The 18530-nt window shown below is 37.0% G+C and overlaps 1 protein-coding gene across 7 annotated transcripts in view; it reads right to left on the bottom strand.

The window, feature by feature from the left end:
* LOC134140345 (complement C1q tumor necrosis factor-related protein 7) overlaps positions 1 to 18530 on the bottom strand; it is a 124667-nt gene that overhangs the window by 46368 nt on the left and 59769 nt on the right. For 6 of the 7 annotated variants that reach the window (XM_062575353.1, XM_062575347.1, XM_062575346.1 and 3 more), the window contains 10 exons: positions 18234 to 18294; positions 17466 to 17546; positions 17065 to 17167; positions 9205 to 9293; positions 8654 to 8755; positions 6657 to 6758; positions 5663 to 5842; positions 5336 to 5489; positions 3747 to 3883; positions 2128 to 2259 (listed from right to left, as the gene is read on the bottom strand). In XM_062575353.1, the coding sequence (XP_062431337.1) occupies positions 2128 to 2259; positions 3747 to 3883; positions 5336 to 5489; positions 5663 to 5842; positions 6657 to 6758; positions 8654 to 8755; positions 9205 to 9293; positions 17065 to 17167; positions 17466 to 17546; positions 18234 to 18272 (1119 nt within the window). In that variant the 5' untranslated portion in view covers positions 18273 to 18294. Of the gene's footprint in view, positions 1 to 2127; positions 2260 to 3746; positions 3884 to 5335; positions 5490 to 5662; positions 5843 to 6656; positions 6759 to 8653; positions 8756 to 9204; positions 9294 to 9860; positions 9889 to 17064; positions 17168 to 17465; positions 17547 to 18233; positions 18295 to 18530 lie in introns of those variants that run through there. The other variant, XM_062575350.1, reaches the window with a different exon arrangement.

Below are 18530 nucleotides of genomic sequence, written 5' to 3'. Positions count from 1 at the left end.
TCTTAAATCTTAAGGGCTTCTGCAGTAACCTCTTTGTTTTATTGATCAGTGGATGACATACATACCACCACCAGGGGTATTCTTCACAGCAAAATCTTGATAGTCTGTACCAGATTATCTTTCTCTTTGAGAAGAATTCATTCAGTTGAATTCCACAACAGACAGGTAGTAAGACTTTTGGGGATAAAAGAGAATGTGGAATCCTCAAACCATTCAATCATCATTTTGGCAAAGCAATCCAGAATGGGAAGTAATCTGGCTGTACTGAAGATTTTGCTTGAGCTGATCATTGACAAGACTGAACTGGAAAAAGAAAAGCCCACCAGTCCTCTTTTTACCTGCTGGTATGGAATCTGCTTTATTTTATCTTAGGGTTCTGCTTTAAAAGAGACAATCCAGCTCTCAGAACAGCTTTCCCTATAGATAAATCAGGCTGAGCAAAACTGTAAACACACTCTTTGCTTCCCCATTCTAACACCATGGAAATGCACATCCACCAGGCCCAATGAGAAAACTTTCAGTGACAAAGTTTAAAGAGTCCATCTCAAATCTGTGCAGCCTAAAGGCAACTATGACATACATTCTCAAGTTTTTTGCAATCAGAAGGCAATTAGTAGTGCTGGTAGACTGCTTTCTGGCCTGACTTCTGCTGATCCTGCTGTTGTTACCATAGAAGATGAAGCTGTTAGTAATGAAGTGCTCACTGTAGCTCCTTCATAAAAACTAGAAAAAGGGAGATCGACAGGGGAATTTAACCATTGTGCAGCTTTTTCCAGGACTGACAAAAAGGCTAGGAAGACTTTATTTTACCTGATCCTTCTATATTCAGTTTCCTCTTGAAATTTTTAATAGGGCACAACCTGTCTGTCTCTTTAACTACACACACTTAACAGCAGTGGCAGAACAGGAATGGACAAGAGTATATCTCTTTAGAAAATGTGTGCTAACTGTAATAGCTCTGTGCCTCATACTGTGCCCTTCAGCAAGAAATAACTTAGTCGGATTTTCCCCTCCTAGAAGGAGGGGCCCCACCAAGATTATGGAAGTAAGAGCTTTGCATTCCTCATGCTTTATCTGTTTAAGAAAACTATAAATGAAGCTCTGAATCTTAAAGTCCTAGTTTCAAAAGTGATATGGGCATTTACATGTCACTTTTCATGTAAACATGGTGTTTTTAAAACATAAGCTCTCTTGGCCTAAGTTTACTTTATCTGTTAGGCAGCAATCTCTTTCCACGTAGGCAGGATCTGTGGTACTGGATGTGTCCTGGGAATTACATGTAACCACCATCAGTTAAAGGGCAACATTCAAATCTGTGTCCAAAGCAGCTGGACAGAAACCCTTCCATATTCCAAGAGAGCAATCTACTTTAAAGTATAAAAAGTAACAGTTTTTTCAAAGGGTGCAACAGAGTCACCAATAAGCAGAGCAATTAAAACCTGTGTATCTGAGGTCACTGAAAGGTTTTAACTGAAACTAATTTTGATCAGTGCTGACTGCAACTGCTGTTTTCCGGGGCAGGTATACTATGTCTAAAGAAAAAAAAAACTAAAAAGAAAGATAGACCTGAACTGCTGCAACTTAGCTCAAAATAAGATGCTTTCTACAAGACTGAAGTGCACGTAAAGGCTTATTTGAAAGTACCAAATATCCATGATGCATATGCACATTTGTGTATTTTACCTCAAACTGCAGAAAGTACCTCTGCCCAAATCGCCAGTTTGACAACAGCTCCTGCCCTAAGGAGCTTCTCAGATACACTAACATGCATTAACACTGGAGCTACCCTATTTTAGCATGAAACTATCTAAGAGTGCCTCACGGAGACCTTAGCAACCCATGGATTTGAAGAATCTGTCATGCCCTGTCACTTTACTGTTTAACCAGTATTACTGGCTAAACTTTTCATCTTTCTATATGCATTATTTTTACAGAAAAATACAGATAGAATATACTTGAAGAAGTGGAGTGCAGAAAGCAGTACTTGTAGAGCTCCATAAAGCAGTACTTACAGATGTTAGCACAAAGCCTTTCAAACCACCAGGGCTTCTGGTGCAGGGTAAGTGGGATGCAGGGTCTCAAGAACATATAATGAAATATGGAACAACATATATGAAATATGCCTACCTTTCTATACAATGTTTCAAGTTCTGGTTCAATGTCTTCTTCCAATGAGAATATGGGAGGCCTGGTAAGTGACTGTTTAATTGGATTGGGCAATGCTAAGATCTTTCCATCATCACCAAACCACTCTTTCCCCTATAGATAACAAAAAAAATTTTCACTGTTTCTTCTTACTTCATATTGAAATGACTTGCAAAATTATAATTGTTACAAAAAATAATTAAGGAAGGAGAGGTGACCATGAACTGTTTGTGACTGAATTAACCAATACTCTTCTAATCCATGACAATGAAATTTCCTAGTATACTCTGGACAAGTTTTGAACTCAAAGGACCAAGAGCATGCCTCAACTTTAAATACTTTTTAGTTCAGAATTCAATGTTATGGATTTGAAAGGAAAAAAAAATCAGCATTTACAACATCTGGTATTTAAGTAGTATGTCCACTAAAAGAATCATAATCCATTTTATATCAGAGTGCCATCCACAACTTTAAAATCGATTATAAAAAACAAAGTAAAGAATTTTAGGGTTACATGGGATCTCGAAGAGATCACCTACCAGACCATCTCTCAACTTTTCTATTTCACACCCTCAACTAACTAGGAACAGTCAGTATCTCTGAAAGCAGATGAGGGAGATGTCTTGCACACTGACTGCTTCCCATGGCTCTTCAGAGTTGAAGCACTGACCTAACACATCCCTCTGTTCTCATCACTTGGGTTCAAGAATAACTTACATGAGTCCAATCGCTGAAAGATGCTGCCCTGCCTTCTTATTTGCAGACATGTTTTAAGCTCTCCCTAGTGCCAGACATTTTATGTGGTAACACAGTGAGGTAAACTAGGAAATTAATTCAGCTAAAACTAGACAGCCAGAAAGTTTAAATCCATATATATTCCCTAATCTTGTTTGCCAAAATGTCTCTGCTAGCACAGGAAAAATCATAGAATCATAGGATAATATAAAGAGCAACTGCTATATGCTAGCTTATACAAACTAAGGCAGGATAAAATACATGCAACCTTCACAGGTGCTTCTATAAGCTACTCTTAATAATCTAAAAGGGTTCTATAGCTTTTCCAGATAAGCTATTTGAATACATAATTACCCCTACTGTCTGATCAGTAAATTTCCAGAAAGTCCATTACTTCATGTTATCTTCAGTGGACACAGAAAAGAGTCATTCTGTATTATATTTTTTTTCATCTTCCAGTAAATATAACAAGAGTGCCCAGCTCTTACATAAGCTTTTAAATGTACCATTACCTCTCCAAGTGTTTTATAGAAAAAAAAGCATTCCTATCCCTAGCTTACTGGCAACTAAATTCTGGCACAGGCAAGTCTCAGTGGGGGGTATTAGTTCCCCAGCAGGCTAGGAGTAAAGATAGGAAACAGATACCAGTTTAAGACAAGTCTGGTACTCTGGCTTTTGGAGTACACTAAAATGCACTCCTACAAAAGCCACAATTACTGAAGTCTGATACTGCTAAATAACTTAAAGTTGAAACTCCCATATTACCATGACCATTTATCTACTTAACTGTAACAAAATAAAACACTAATAAATCTGATAAATAAAAAGTCTGAATAAGACATCTAAGAATGTAAATGATGACTTACTTGCTCTTGCCTGAGTATTCTGTTTTCTAAAATATTTAGATTGGATGGTGATACAAAGGGCCTTTCTCCTGTGTAAAGACCCTCATCCTCAAGGAACCTAGGCTGCCTGTTTCCAGGCATCTTCTGAGAAGCAGGCACTAAAGGGAAATGAAATAGAAAAGCATGTAAAATATCTTAAAACCAGAGTTCCAGTGTATCAGTTTTGATAAGAGCCTAGGCTGTTCTTAAAACAAAATGGTACTGCATAATAAACATACTGTCAGAGATATTTTTATAATTAGGAAAAAGAAATATAGACATATAACCAAAATAGGTCCCTTTCAAAACCAATAGAGATCCACAGTTGAATTATATCGTGAATGTGTCACACATTTTCCAAATAACATATCTGAACATTTCCTCACACACACACAAAAAGAAGAAATCTTTAATTTAGTGGAGTTCTGTTTTAGTGGTTGCTTGCAGAACAGTGTAGTGTCCCTTTAGCAGTGGCAAAGGTCTGTATGAAACACTCTCGAGTCATTCCCACATAAAGTGAAACTTAAACTACTGTTAATCTGAACTGTTAATGCAAGAGTAATCAGATTATGAAATTGGTAAAAGAAGTAGAACATGTAGAGAAAGTCATGTTAGCCCAGTAACAGTTGGTGGATTTCCCCCCACCAAGATTGCCTGCAGGATTACTCCACTGGCATATGGGCTCAACATTTTTCAAGGAGCAATCTCTCCTCTTACTTCACATCCATATTGAAAGTGATTACAGAGGGTTATAATCAAAGCTACCACCTAGAATTAGAACACAGGTGAACAACACTGGAAGCAGCCAGAAATTAATTATAAAGACACAAAAAATTCGAAACACTTAAAGTCAAATATTTTGACATTGCATAGCAAGCTGGTCCTAACGTCATTCTGGTGCAGACTGTGCAGGTCACCCTGAGATTTACTTCCGTTTCTTCCACTTCAAATATTAAATAGCAGTAAGTGATACTAGAAAGCAATTTTTAAGGATTTTGTAGTTCTTGTATGCGAACAGGGCAACAAAATCAGAGATATAAGTGTTGACTAACCACAAAAACAGACTTTGATAAAAATGGCCCCTTACAACATCAAATTTATTAAGGTAACTTTGGTGACTCTTGGCAAACTTGCCACGTGGAAAAAATTAAGGGTGTGGCCAACTGAAGAAATACTCTAAGTTATAATACCCTGTGCATCAGCTCCTCATAGTACCTAAATGTGTGTACACTAATTTTTTTTTAGGTACCCTAAATAATGTAATGGCTAAACCTCAGTGAAGAAGGGCCAACCATCTTGCATTTACCATGCAAGGCACTAAGGCAATTACCTCAGAGCAACCGATAAGCCCTGAGTTCAATTGCTAGTGTACCAGATGGTGACCTGCTGAGGTGTCCATATTCCTAGTTAATCCGTTTTGTCAAACCTTTTCAGACACAGATTTGCCTGGACGATCAGTGTTGCAGCATCACAGTTAGATACATCTACACAGTCTAATACTTTCCAGTAGATGAAAGTGTGCTATGCTACACAAAATCCAGCAACAAAAAGGATAAGCACAAGCTACATACCTGCTTGCATGCTGGGAATGAAGAGAAATTCTTTTTCCTTTCGCAGTTGCTCAGAGTAGCTTTCATACTCAGCAGGTTTCACTACCAGCAAATCTTCGGCTGTCTGCCCTAAGACGAATAAATCATCATCTTTAACAAGCTGTACATCTTCATCCTGTAGTTTAGATGCAAACATATTTGTTATTTCATCTATTTATTAATACAGAAATCTTTCTAAAGTACACTTTCAGAATTTTAAAGGAAATAAAATTGTCATTTTGTATTAGAGGATTAAAATTAAATCAAGAAATCAAATAAAAATATGAACATGTATTCTACAGTTCATACTGTTTCATCTTCCTCTTGTCCTTCCTCATGGGCTTCTACATCACCTTCTTCTGCCTCCTCTCCTTCATAATTTAATTCATTCCTTTTCCTAATTCCAGCCTTTGTTTTCTTTGCTTCAGAATCATAATCAAAAGTAAAAAACCTATATGCTTCTTCAGCAGAAGGAAAATCATTCTGAACCTAAGAAGAGAAGACATATACGTCAGCATGAAGTTTATTAGAAGTTTAGGACAAATGAAAATACCTTTGTATTAATGATAGCAAGAACACTCAAACACCTGTGATAGGATTTTAATTGCTTTATCTTAAAGAAGGGGCACAGGCAAACACTGAAACATATTTTAAAATGATACAGGGAACTCCTTCAATTGCTATACTCTGACTTCATGAAATATTTCTTCTAATGTTTTATTAAAAAGGTTACCTGGTTCAACTTTAACCATCTCATTGTTTTAAATATAAACAATCTGTGAAACAAAATGCCAATGTTTAAGCTCTGCCTATAATAATGGCTGATCTGCAAGTGCACGTGTTAAGGTAAATCATAGAAAGTGCTAATGGCATTCTGCCTCTGAAGGACAGACACAGGCCTGAGTGTTAAAAGGAATGCTTTTAATATTAAAACCAATAGAGGTATTTTGTGGATATAAATATCAGTATAAAATCTGTATATTGCTGTATCTGCTAACTGGTGGCATTCAATAAAGAGGATTAAAAAAAAGTTCAAAGGTTCTTCCATGAGCTCCAGTAACTGTGTCCAGATGGATTTACTTGATCTTTTCTTTATTAAATGACCCCAGACAACTCCTGTAATTTATGACATTTTCCTTTAAATACTTCAATTTCTGGATACACTGTTTGCAAAGTTTTTTAAATTAAACATTCTCCACTGCTTAAGACTAAATTGTGTTGGCTCCTTCATCAAATAGGATCGTGAAGTCATATAGAGTTTAAATCAAGTTAATGTCATTGAAATGAAGGAAGTGATACTTACCAGTGGCTTTTGTTTATTTCTTTTGGTAGAATCACGAAACTTTACTTTTGATGATGTATGAGATTCAGCCTCTTGCATTTCCCCAAATTCATCTTTATCAGACTACATAAGAATAAATATGCAAATTATTACATACATTTGTTGATATACTAAAAAGAAGGCAAATATCTGCATAAAGAGATTAGATGTTGCACTTCCACAGTAAGAACTAACAAAAAAAGAAAGTACTCACAATCACTGTGATGATAATCATACCAATTTAATGTTTATCCAAAAAAGGTACATTTATTCATTAGTTAACTCCTTTTCCACTAAATATGGGTCAAGAAAGAGAATGCAGAGTATCAAGAAATGGTTCATTTCATAACTCTTAGTTTACATTCTTCACTGCTGATGAGATCATTGTTTCTGCACTTCTGGAAACGGGCAACCACATGCTAGGCTCCAGGAGGGGAGAAAGACGGGGTAGCAAGAGAAAACTTTCAGCCCTGTGGGTTACACGCATTCGAGGCTGACACACAGCACAAGCCTGGCAGCAGTGGCAGGGGTACTTCTTCCTTAGTTAGCGCTGTCAGGCAGTGAATCAAGGAATCAAAGAACTACTCATACAACCCCTACTGCAATCAGGAAAAAAAATCTATTCAGGATTATTAAGAAAAAGTGCTCTTCAGTGTTTGGGTGATTACATACAGACCTGATTATTTGTTTTGTTCTTTTTCAAGCAATTATTGTTAGGTTATTCTAAAACTCCAGGGATGATACTCCTCTACCTTTTCAGGAAAGAAATTGGCATACTTATCCTTTTCCAATTTTCTAAAGCTTTATCAGTCCCAACAGTTTCTTGCAAGTAATCATCACTGGTTCTCATACCACCTCAGCTAGTCCACTGAAGTACTTCAAAGTGATTTTCATCAGGCCCAGCCAACATAAACATCTAACACTATCTGTTTTTCATCCTTCTACTCTGAATTCTTAGATCAAATTATGATTTCTCTCATGTTTATATTTATGCAATCTACACTTCATAACAATAATAAATAACCCTTGAACTCTGGTAATGTGACAGCCACTTGTTAAAAACAAAACAAAACTTCATACATGTGTAAATAAGTACAGGAAATAAAACTAACATGTGGAAGGTTTCAAATACGCTGAGCATAAAATTAGTAATTAACTTTTAACATCCCTTCCACAATTTCCTAATACATCCCTTCCACAATTTCCTAATACAAGCAGACTGAAACAATACTTGTTAATTGAAAGCTACAACAAAATACATTTTGTAAGAAAACTATCAAAAAAAATCTTCTGCATCTACACAAACAGGTACTTCCTCACCAAAAAAAAAAAATTATGTAATAAAAAATTACATTGCTTGAATTTCCAAATAAGAACATTGCTGCAATATGTAATCCTTTGTCCTTCCTGGACATACAAATAGTTAGGAACGCATTTTCTAAAGGCAAGCAGTTCATGAGTTCTGAAGAATATCTGGGTGTGAGTTCTGCAAACAAATTGACTTCAGAAATTTCTTATGAAGAAATAAAAACAAAGAATATACTTATACTAAAACATTAATAAAAAACATGAACAAGGAAACACAATGATATGAAGTTAACATACCATCTTTACCAATTATACTGTGCTAATTTATGTAAAGCTGTAGGGCTGTGGTCTATTACAGTATCTTTAAATACTTCTAAGTATCTTAAAAATACTTCAAAGTATCTTACACAACAGAAGTCTAATTAATTTGTAAATGACTTAAGTTTCACATTATATTTATGCTACAATGAAAGCAAATGATTTTTGCTAAATATGTATATTAAAAGCGTTAATTTAGGAAAGTTCCCAGTAACTAATTCAAACATCATCACCACTTTCATCACTCTAAAATGATGAAGTTGATCTTACAGATTACCTGTAACCTTCAACTTATTTGACCTTTCATCTCCTTTTTCTCATTATCAGAATAGCAAGACCCAATATATTCTTACCTCTTTATTCAGTCCGACTTCTGTTTTTCTCTCTCTAATGCTTTTCAAACGCCTTGGTCGTGGACTGGGGCCTTCTTGCAATGAAGTATTTTCTGCTTTTGACTAAGCAAAACCAAAAATAATACTCAGCTATAATAGGAATATAGTAGAACTAATGCTATAATAATGCCCAGGAACACAAGAGCTTATGCCATGTTTTTATTAGTGACAGAAGGCTTCAACTGTATAATCAGCTTAAGTGATTTTACAGACTTAGATGTTAATACTCCTTATTACACTGTGCAGTAACTTTACAAGCAATTTCATTTATTTCAAAACAATATCAGATTTTTTGACAGAAGCATAGAAGGGTCTTTATCATTTTAATTATAAAACAATAATTTTGTATTATAAATGAGTTAAATAATCTTAGAAAAAATATGACACAGAACAGACACCGAGAAAGTGCAGCTATCCCAACCCAGCCTCATAGAGCACTAAGCAAGCAAAGTGAAGCAGGTGTGACTTACAAGACTAAAATCAACCAAATAGGATCTCTGAAGGATTCTCACCCTTGCAGCTTTCAGTTTCTCTCTCATTCGTTCTCTAACGGAAAATTCTGCAAAGCTTGTCCTTGATGCAGAAGGAACAGGTGGCAAGCCTGTAACAGAGAAAACATGGTAGTGCATTTAAATTAAGTATTTTGTGAAGGAAACTTAAAATTGCACAAAATAGACCATTTATTCCATACAGAAGTCCTGGTTCCAAAAGAAAGGATCTGAATGAGAAATTTCAGTTTGAAACTTACATTTTTGCACTTCAGATCTTTTAGACCATCCCAAATACTTTTGGCTGAGCTATGCATCTTTCATAATATACTCTGAGACACTTTAAGAAGAAAAAAATGTTCATATGTGGTACTTAAAAAATTAAAGAATTACTTTGTATTTTATAAAATATTGGTTAGAATTGTTTAGTTATATATAATTGAGTGGTGTTGTGCAATAAATCATGATTCAGATGTGATCAGAACAGCAAAAGTATTTATAAATCTGCTTATTTTGAGATTTGAGAGCTATCTGCCCTTTGTACTGACAAAATGTTTATTTGTCTAGTGGTGTTTTTGTGCTATAGTTCTAGCACAATCAAAACAACAATAGGATGCATTTTACCCTGTCTCACGTATGACTGACAGAGCTCTCAATTAACTTTAATTTCACACACATACAATCTGCTCTCACTTCTGCTTCTGCCATCCCTCCGGAATCAGAGCTTCAAAAGGACCATGGAGTTCTTTCACCATTATTCATCCTGGTGAGAATGCAGAGCAAAGTCTGAGATATTTCTTTTGCCATTGAAACTTCTGTTAAAAGAAACATTGCTCAGTTTCGTATTTGCATAGCTTCTCTATTTGTTCTGAAAACAATTTGTTCATTTTCAAGGGATCTGCATTCAGCTGTTGTTGTACTTTGTTAACAACAGAAAGACTTCAGTACAAAAAGAAAAAAAAAAAAGTCAAATTCAGGGGAAAATATTAGAATCAATCTCCGTTGATTCTTTGAAACATACAAAACTGAAGTTTTAAATTAGTGACATAGAGTTTTTAATAGTAAATACCAAGTTAGGACACTGATCTCCATAATCACATGGTTATAGAAAAGGAAAGTTACTGTTTGTCACAGCCTTTGAGTTGTTACTCAGAAGGCCAGGGTCTTCTTCCAAAACTTAAACTAAAGGAGTACTTGTCTTTGCTAACCAAACTTACCATGAACTCCTGCTTCAAAAAGCTAATGGCATTCCTCCCCCTCATATTCCTCCTATCATTTATGAATCCTCCAGGCAGATTTATGCAAGCATCAGTTGCATGACTCTGTATGCTACTAGATTCCTCAATTCCCAAATAAGGATGAATAATTATCCAGTTGCTGACAGAGAAGCTATGCTCCTGGAGTTAGAAATACAAAGAAGTGACGACACTTTCAACCTATCCACTCATACTAATATATTTTTTTTTTAATGTGTACAATGAAAACGAGATCCTTCGTATAAGCAAACAGCAATACTTCCTGTGGTAGTATGTATGCTATTCTGCACTGTGTTTTGAGAAGACACAGCTCTCCCTGTCTTGCATTGCACTACCAGCATAAATGGGTTAAAGTTACCTCTTTACAAAAGTCGCTAGAATATTTTTAAATTGAAAACATAGTTTTATATCTATAATAGTTTTGAAGGCAATTTGCAGAAAGCCTTTTTTTTTGAGATCTAATTCATTTTTTCAATAACTAAATGGACTCCAGTTACATACTAGTCTCCCCATCTTCACAGACCTCTTTAATCTTACTGCAATCTTGGAGCTTACCTGGTAGTTCTCAGGAGCTTACTGAGACTTTAGTTTTGACTGATCTATGCAATAATAGCTTTTTAAAGAGAAATGCTTTATAACCCTTCTTACATGAGTAATCCTCAGATTTTATTTTCTTATTCTGAACTTTGGTAACTAGCTTATATTTCCAAAAAGAGCTGCATTGTTCCAGAAAGAACATGTTACCCATTACACTGGAACAGTTGTAAAATGACTGGTGGAAGAAAAGTGTAGCTCTTCCAGCTTATGTGGTTTGCTGTGCACAGCCAGCTTGGTTTTTGTTTTTATTTTTTAAAAAACATCTGTGGACACTATGACATTCAGGGTAAATTTTTCTAGTTACCTCTAGTTACATAATTGTATTACTTCTCAGTTCTTTGAGCCAAACACTGATTTGCACTTTGTCCTTAAGAAAAAACTCTTGTTTGCCAAGGCAAAGAGATTTCAGGTTTATGTAACACATCGAACTCTCAGAAAGGAGATTAACACAGTAAAGGCTAAGGGCTTACGAGTGGTAATATCATACATCAAATATTATGGCTGATTTAATATTATTCTGAGAGCTGTATTTAACCTATTAGTGGCAAGAAATACCATTCTTAGGATATACAACTTAAAAATATTCAAGATCTATCTACTATACCAAACCCAAAGTGCAATCTAATTTCTTGGATGAACCTAGTCCACTGTCATTTAAAAAGGAAAAAGATTTTAAGATCATACTACGCTAATACTGATTCTGCTCAGAAACGTCAGAAGACTCAGGAATTTCTTTTCCAACAACGCAACCTACTATCTGTAAGAAGCATTTATTATATTCGGAAACCTTCAAGACAAAGACATAAGTGAAACATCACTAGCATGAGATGCATAAGAACAAAGCGTCCAATAACCATAACCTTATCAAGACTAAAGAAATGAGCAAGTACTCAGAAGAGAAGGCTATAAGGTGACATACAGAACAGCCTAATTATTCCATGTTAGAAAAGACAAAATATATAGTATCAGTGAGAACAGAATAAAAATTAATGACAGAGAACAGCAGATCTAGATAAAATAAATATTCACCATGCTCAATTGATTAAAAAAACATTATTCTACAGTATCTAATGAACTGGCTGAAGCAGTACCAGAACTATCAGTGATTATGAGAAATGATGGAGGAGTGTTCCGAAACAGTGGGCAAGTGCTTATTCTTAAACGGGAAAAAGAGGGTCACAGAAGCACACGAGTCAATCTAACTTCAATTCCACAAGAAACACTCATCCCATTCATAAAAACCCAAAAGAAATTAAGGCAATAAGTGTGAACAGGACTAGATTAGCTGAAATCAAGACATGTCAATTTAACATTCTTAAGCATATATTCTACTAGGTCTTGTGAATGGTGCAAAAAGTACATAGCTTGACTTTTAACCAAGCCTTATAGCAAGCGTCACTCATTAGAAAGAATTTTGAAGAAATTACCAAAAAAATAGAAAGTGGTATGCAAGTCACCAGAAAGACACATTTAAAGAGAATTTACTAATTGTTACTTGCTTATCAAAATCCACAGTAAGCAGGTGTTTTCAGGCATTTGTCTCAATCCAATGCTTTTAAAAACTTTTATTAGCAATTTGATTGATAGAATAATGTGCATCTGTGGCAATAACTGCCAGATGTCTCATATAAGTCATGCTTGCTGAACAACTGAATTTAGAGGGGTTTTGGTATAGTGGAAAAAATTCAACATCTGTCATGACTTTTTTGACTTCTAGTCTATGAAGCACTGTTACATACAGAAAGGCTCTATATGCCAACTGGAGATGGAAATGGTAGATTCAAATTGCAGCAAGGAAGACTTTGGTCACACACTGGAAAAGATTAAACTTTAGGGGGTTTCCAAAGTTGGTTTTTATTCCAGCATTGGAATAAAAATCCTCGGATAGCTGTGGAGAGCAAGTTTTTAAGAAAGTTTAAAGAAAAAAAAACAGGTATCAATTGACTTAAGCAGAGCTGAAACTACTTTAGAGGAGAAGATGGACTAAGTTACCATTGGATTTCCCTTCTAAAACTTTTTTCTATGATCGTTTTCTGTTCAATTCACTTGTACAGGCATATTCTATTTCACTGAAGCAAAAACTTCATTTCAGTTCCTCTAATTAACAGAGACAAGAAATCACAGATAAAAATCTGCTTTGGGTCTTCTGAAATCTTGGACAATTTCTTGCAAATGTTTCCAGCCAAAACAGGTTAAAGTGAACAGTGTAAACTTGCAAAATTAGTGCAGAAACAATCAGCCATCACTTCAAACGCCTCCAAAACCAGTGTTCTGTATGCAGAAAAAGCCGTTTTTATGAATGAACCAGTTGCTCACTATAGCGTGGGAATTATGCTTTCTACACATAATGAAAAACATTTTAAGTCTTTACTAGTTGTGGTAAAATTAATTCAGCACTTCAATTACTGTGGGATTCTGTAGCTTCTTAAAAGTAGTACCACATTAAAAAATGTATTTACTTTCTTTCTGTTTATATAGTTTTGTTCTGTTGATGTGAAAAGACTCTATAGCCAACTAATTTGTGAATAACTTCAAAATGTATTTATAGAGTGGTATTTAAAGACAGATATCCATGAGAGCATTACTTCACAGGATAATAATTTCAGGCCTGTCAACAGCTGTATCAAAAAAGTGCATATCATTCAGTTCAATATCCCTTGAACTAAAGTCTAGAATGTAAAATACCAGAGTATTTTCTTACAAATTTTTACAATAATCACTACAACTAACCTAACTATCTAATGATAGAAAAGGTAGATTTTTGGCAATGCTTCTTGTATTCATAAATTGAAATAATTTTAGTAATTGTCTACAAAGACCACTAAACACACAAGTATTGCTTTGAAAATCCATATAATATGGTGATTCATGCAAATTAATCCTGTAGATCTAACTTAAAGTATAAAAGTTAAAAAAACAAAGAAACAAGGAAATTGCTACTAAGGAGGATGACACGATCTCTCAATCAAGTTTTTTTTAAAAAACACATAGATTTAAAAGATGAATTGTCTGAAAGAAATCTGTTTTACAATAAATACCTAGCTATCCAATTTAATTTAAATGGAATATACAAAAAATCACTAAATATAAATTTAGCATGACAGACGCCTTATTAAGCTATATTTTAAATCTATTAGAAGTATACATAAAAACAAGTATCTGCAGTATAGAACAAAGACCACCTAAAAAGTTAAGAAACTTCAGAAACACTGTTTCTGCTTCTTCCTCAATCTTTTGGGCTGAGATTAGGTGTGTGGTTATAAAACACAGATGTGCACAGCAGTCACATATCCCTGTGCAGGAAGAACAGATAAGGGAGGCTTCCAGCATGTTGCTGTACATAGAGAATAGGAGAAAAGAAGAATAGTTACGAATTTTCAGTTTGTCTTTAACAAACAAAGAAAATCAGTAACAGCTCAGGAGCCTTGTAGGGTTTGCACAGCAGCACCACCATTGGTAGAATATGGCTCAGGAAGAGGATTTCTAACAATCTGAACTCTTCCTGAACTGCTGAAAATTAACTACAGCACATTTATGTTATGTAAATATCCTACAATGACTCCACATTTTTCTTTGGTCAGATCTAATAAGAAAGCTGGATAGTCGAAGTGAAATTAAGGAAGGACTGAGAGCTTGAAAATGTCTTCTAATATATCTCTTCCTTAATTTCATCTGTACTTTTGGAAGAGTCTGAAACCAGGTCTCTAGGTGACTTCACAAAAACCCTGAACTGCTGCAAACAGCACACTAACAATCCCATATCTGAATGGGATGCAGAAACCAGGCTTAAGGGAAAGCAGATGTAGGCAAACACGCGGTGATCAAGCATCAGCACTACTAGAAAGAAAAGAGGGAATCTTGACTTCCATCTCCAGTCCTAGAAGCAGTTCTGTTTTTATCATGGATACAATTATTATATAAGAACACATACTCAGACATTCCAGAAACTTTAACCAAAAAAAAAAGAACAAATAAAGAAAAACAACAAGGACAAAACTAAATTTTTCAACACTGCAGTTGCCCTGACTTCTCAGGGAATAACTGTCAGAAATCAGGCCTTTTCTTTAAAACTGTACATTATTTGAAATTATTGTCTTACTTGTTCATCTAAGTAGTGGACTAGCAGCAAATTCCTTTGACTTAAGGCATTTATAAAGGGATCCAAGCACACAAGCAATAAATTTCTGCCATTGGACTGCATTAAAAAAGTAAAGACCAACTAAGCACTTGAAATACTAATTGTGACAAACAGCCTCTGTGATGAATATTAAGTGAAAAAAACAGTTAATGAAAATGTTTTAAAATAAAAGTTGCTAGACTGCAAAGAGAACAATATAGTGATAGTACAATGCTTGGCATACAATAAACCAAGTATTCTGAGGACCTCACACACTGAAAATGCCACTAATGTCTCCCACTTCCCACTCATGTGGAAATACAATTTCCACAATGCACAAGTTTAATAGGAACAATGAGGAAATATGGAGACAACCATGACAAACTAAAAAGGAGTAGGAATAGAGGCAAAGTATTATCAGAGACGCTAAAACAGAACCAAATCAAAATAGCAGAGGAAATAGTCTATGTAGAGTTTCTCAATCACAAATGAGAAATAGCAGTTTTTATAGTAGTTTTTGTTTTGCTGGTTATCATTTGATAGGAATGACAAGGAGAAATTCACATGTAGATCAACAGTCCAGTAAAGGCAGTGAGGAACTGAAAAGGAACTTATTTTTACCTCATGACTGAGTGACACACTAGCAAACAAACTTCAGTGATATTGTATTTGAAGTTTCATAGAGAAGGTGAAAATTTAAATTACTTATAAACTTATCAGATTGAGCTCTAAATGGTAAAAAAAAAAGTAATCCAGATAAATCAATTAAGACTTGACTCAAGATACAGTCCTTCTCCAAATTTTATTGATCTAAATTATTTTTTCAAGCATCTAAAGTATACTGCAATCAAGTAAATCAATGATACAGTCCAATTCAAACTACCACACGTAGTATTTTCCCTCCATTGCAACAAAATTAACAGATTTAGAGGGATTTCAAAAGAAGCAACAAGTAACAGAAAAACGTTTAAGAAAAATAATTTATCACAAAAGGGAATCAACAAAAAGTTTTCCTCTCAGAGCACTGCAATGCTGTTTTGTTTACTCTTGAAAACGGGCTTCTGTTAGAGAAAACTAGCACTAGAGGGTGTCTCTTTACTTCCCCACGCAATCAGTTCTACAAACTATTTGGACTCCCCTCTGTCAACAGCAACTCATTTCCTAGTGTTATCTGCACTAGCAGAGTCACAATACGAGTCAAAAAAAACTCGAAAAGACAGATCATAACTACATTCATTTTAAAAGTGCAGGAAACATCCGTAAATTGTAGAGGTCTGTAACAAATACCATTTGTTGATAAAAGGAGAAAAATATGTATATATTTTTATTATTTTACTTTTGTGTTATCTTATCCGCAAAATATTGATGATAAACTGAGGATGTTTATGTTTTTATGCATTTTTATTTTTTAATTCTCACTTCTTAATTAACTCCTATGTACCCTGTTTATGTAATTCCATAAAAACTTCGCAGCAAGATTCAGGATACTAACGTTCCCTTAAGTATTTAGCAGGAGCAGACAGGGATTCTGCCACAAAAACTGAAGATGACTTTTTGAACACCAGCCCTCGCTCTCTCCACGCAGGCAGAGAGACATCCCCTTTTGCAGGCTCACACTACCTCGCCCTCGCGCACACAGCTTTAACACACCGCTTCCCACAGCAAAAAATAAAATGCCCTGACAATAAACCCGCGCACTGTCATAACCGCGAACGCGGCTTAAAGCAGAAGAGGTCACGACTTCGCCTGTGGAGGCTATGCCTCGGTTAACGTTCAACCGCGGGAATACTGCGCGCCCGCACTGTTATTTTGTACGGCGCGGCCCGGCGCGGCCCGGCCCGGCGCGGCGCGGCGCGGCCCGGCTCGCCCCTCCTCCCGGCCCCGCCCCGCCGCAGCCGTTGGACCCGGACTCACCGCGCGGCGCCGGAGGAGCCGCCCCCGGCGGGGCGGCCGCCATGCTGGTTCGGCTGCGTTCCGGCGGCGGCGGCGGCTCGGGGGCGGCGGCAGCCTCGTGCAGCTGCAGCGGGGCAGAAGCAGAGGAGGAGGACGCATGAGGGACGGGCGAGGAGGGGGCGGGACGGCGGGAGCCGCCCTCGCTGCAGTCACGCCGGCACCGGCGGCCCCTCCTCGCTGCGCACCCCCCGGCCCAGCAGCGGAGGGAGGGGGGCGAAAGGGAGCGCGCATGCGCGGCGCGGCGCCGCGGCAGAGGCCGTGTGCGCCGGCGCCGCCGCCTCCTGCGGCGCCGCCTCCCGCGCGGCCACGGCCGCGGCCGAGCGGCGGGGCCCGAGGCGCCCGTCGCGAACACGCGCCCTCACCGGCTTTTTCCTTCTGTGCCTGCGGGCTGTCAGGGTGCTCCTCAGCCTTTCCACCTGGGCAGGGTCCTCGTCCAGGAAGTCCTTTGAGAGACAGGGAGCCGCGCTGTGGGCCGGGCTCGTCGCCTGGCCCACACCAGCCAGCCGTTACTTCAATAATTTTGCGATTGAAGCTGTTCTGCCTCTCTGTATTTCACTGATGCCGTTTGCAGGCCCCAGTCGTGGCGTGACTGAAGTTACACATCCACGGGGTGGAGGGCAGTAAGGATTAGCCACATTAAAGCCTACTGACATCTCAGGCATCTTGCCATCTTTTTTCAGTTCCTCTCATACCAGCTGCCTGTTTGACCATGGCATAATACGCTTCTCTAAGCACAGGTTAAAGGCAAAGGCCCAACTTAAAAATTAGCTGTTCTGATAAGAAAACGGTAACTTTCTAGTTTTGTAACCAGCTCAAACTTAAATATGTTCCACCAATCGTTTACTCCAGCTAAGTGTTGTACGCATATGAAACAACATCAATATATATTAGAAATACATATTTTGTGGCATGTGGTAACATGATTACAATGTATTTGCACAGTAATTAACTTTGCAAACCTGTTAATTAGAGCAGCACTCATTGCACAGATCTAGGGAACAGCAACAGCATCCAAGACACTGTAGTGTTATTTCACTTCTCAGTTACACATATAAAACCCCCTATTTCTCTCATTGAAAAATAGTGATACATCATTGTGGCATTGTGTTCTGAACTGAGGGGACACGAACCTCCATGATTATCATCCGGGATTCCTCACTGCGGTCCATCTAGTCAGCAGCTGGCACCTGGCTGTCACAAGCAAAACACAGGGACTGTGAGCAGTTATTTTATACTGAGATACTCAGGCTTGACTGTGTGCACACCAATAATGAGATATGTGCCACGTGACCGTTGCAACACCCAAATCATGTACCCTTGGGCATACAGTCTTAGTACTTTTAAAAATTCTGATTTTTTGAAAACTGAGTAATTCAAAACCTAAGTATCCATTTATTTAATAATTCTATATAACAGTGAATAAAGTG

Source organism: Rhea pennata, chromosome 4 (assembly GCF_028389875.1).
Source record: "Rhea pennata isolate bPtePen1 chromosome 4, bPtePen1.pri, whole genome shotgun sequence".
Taxonomy (NCBI): Eukaryota; Metazoa; Chordata; class Aves; order Rheiformes; family Rheidae; genus Rhea; species Rhea pennata.
This window is presented reverse-complemented; position numbering and strand designations above follow the sequence as displayed.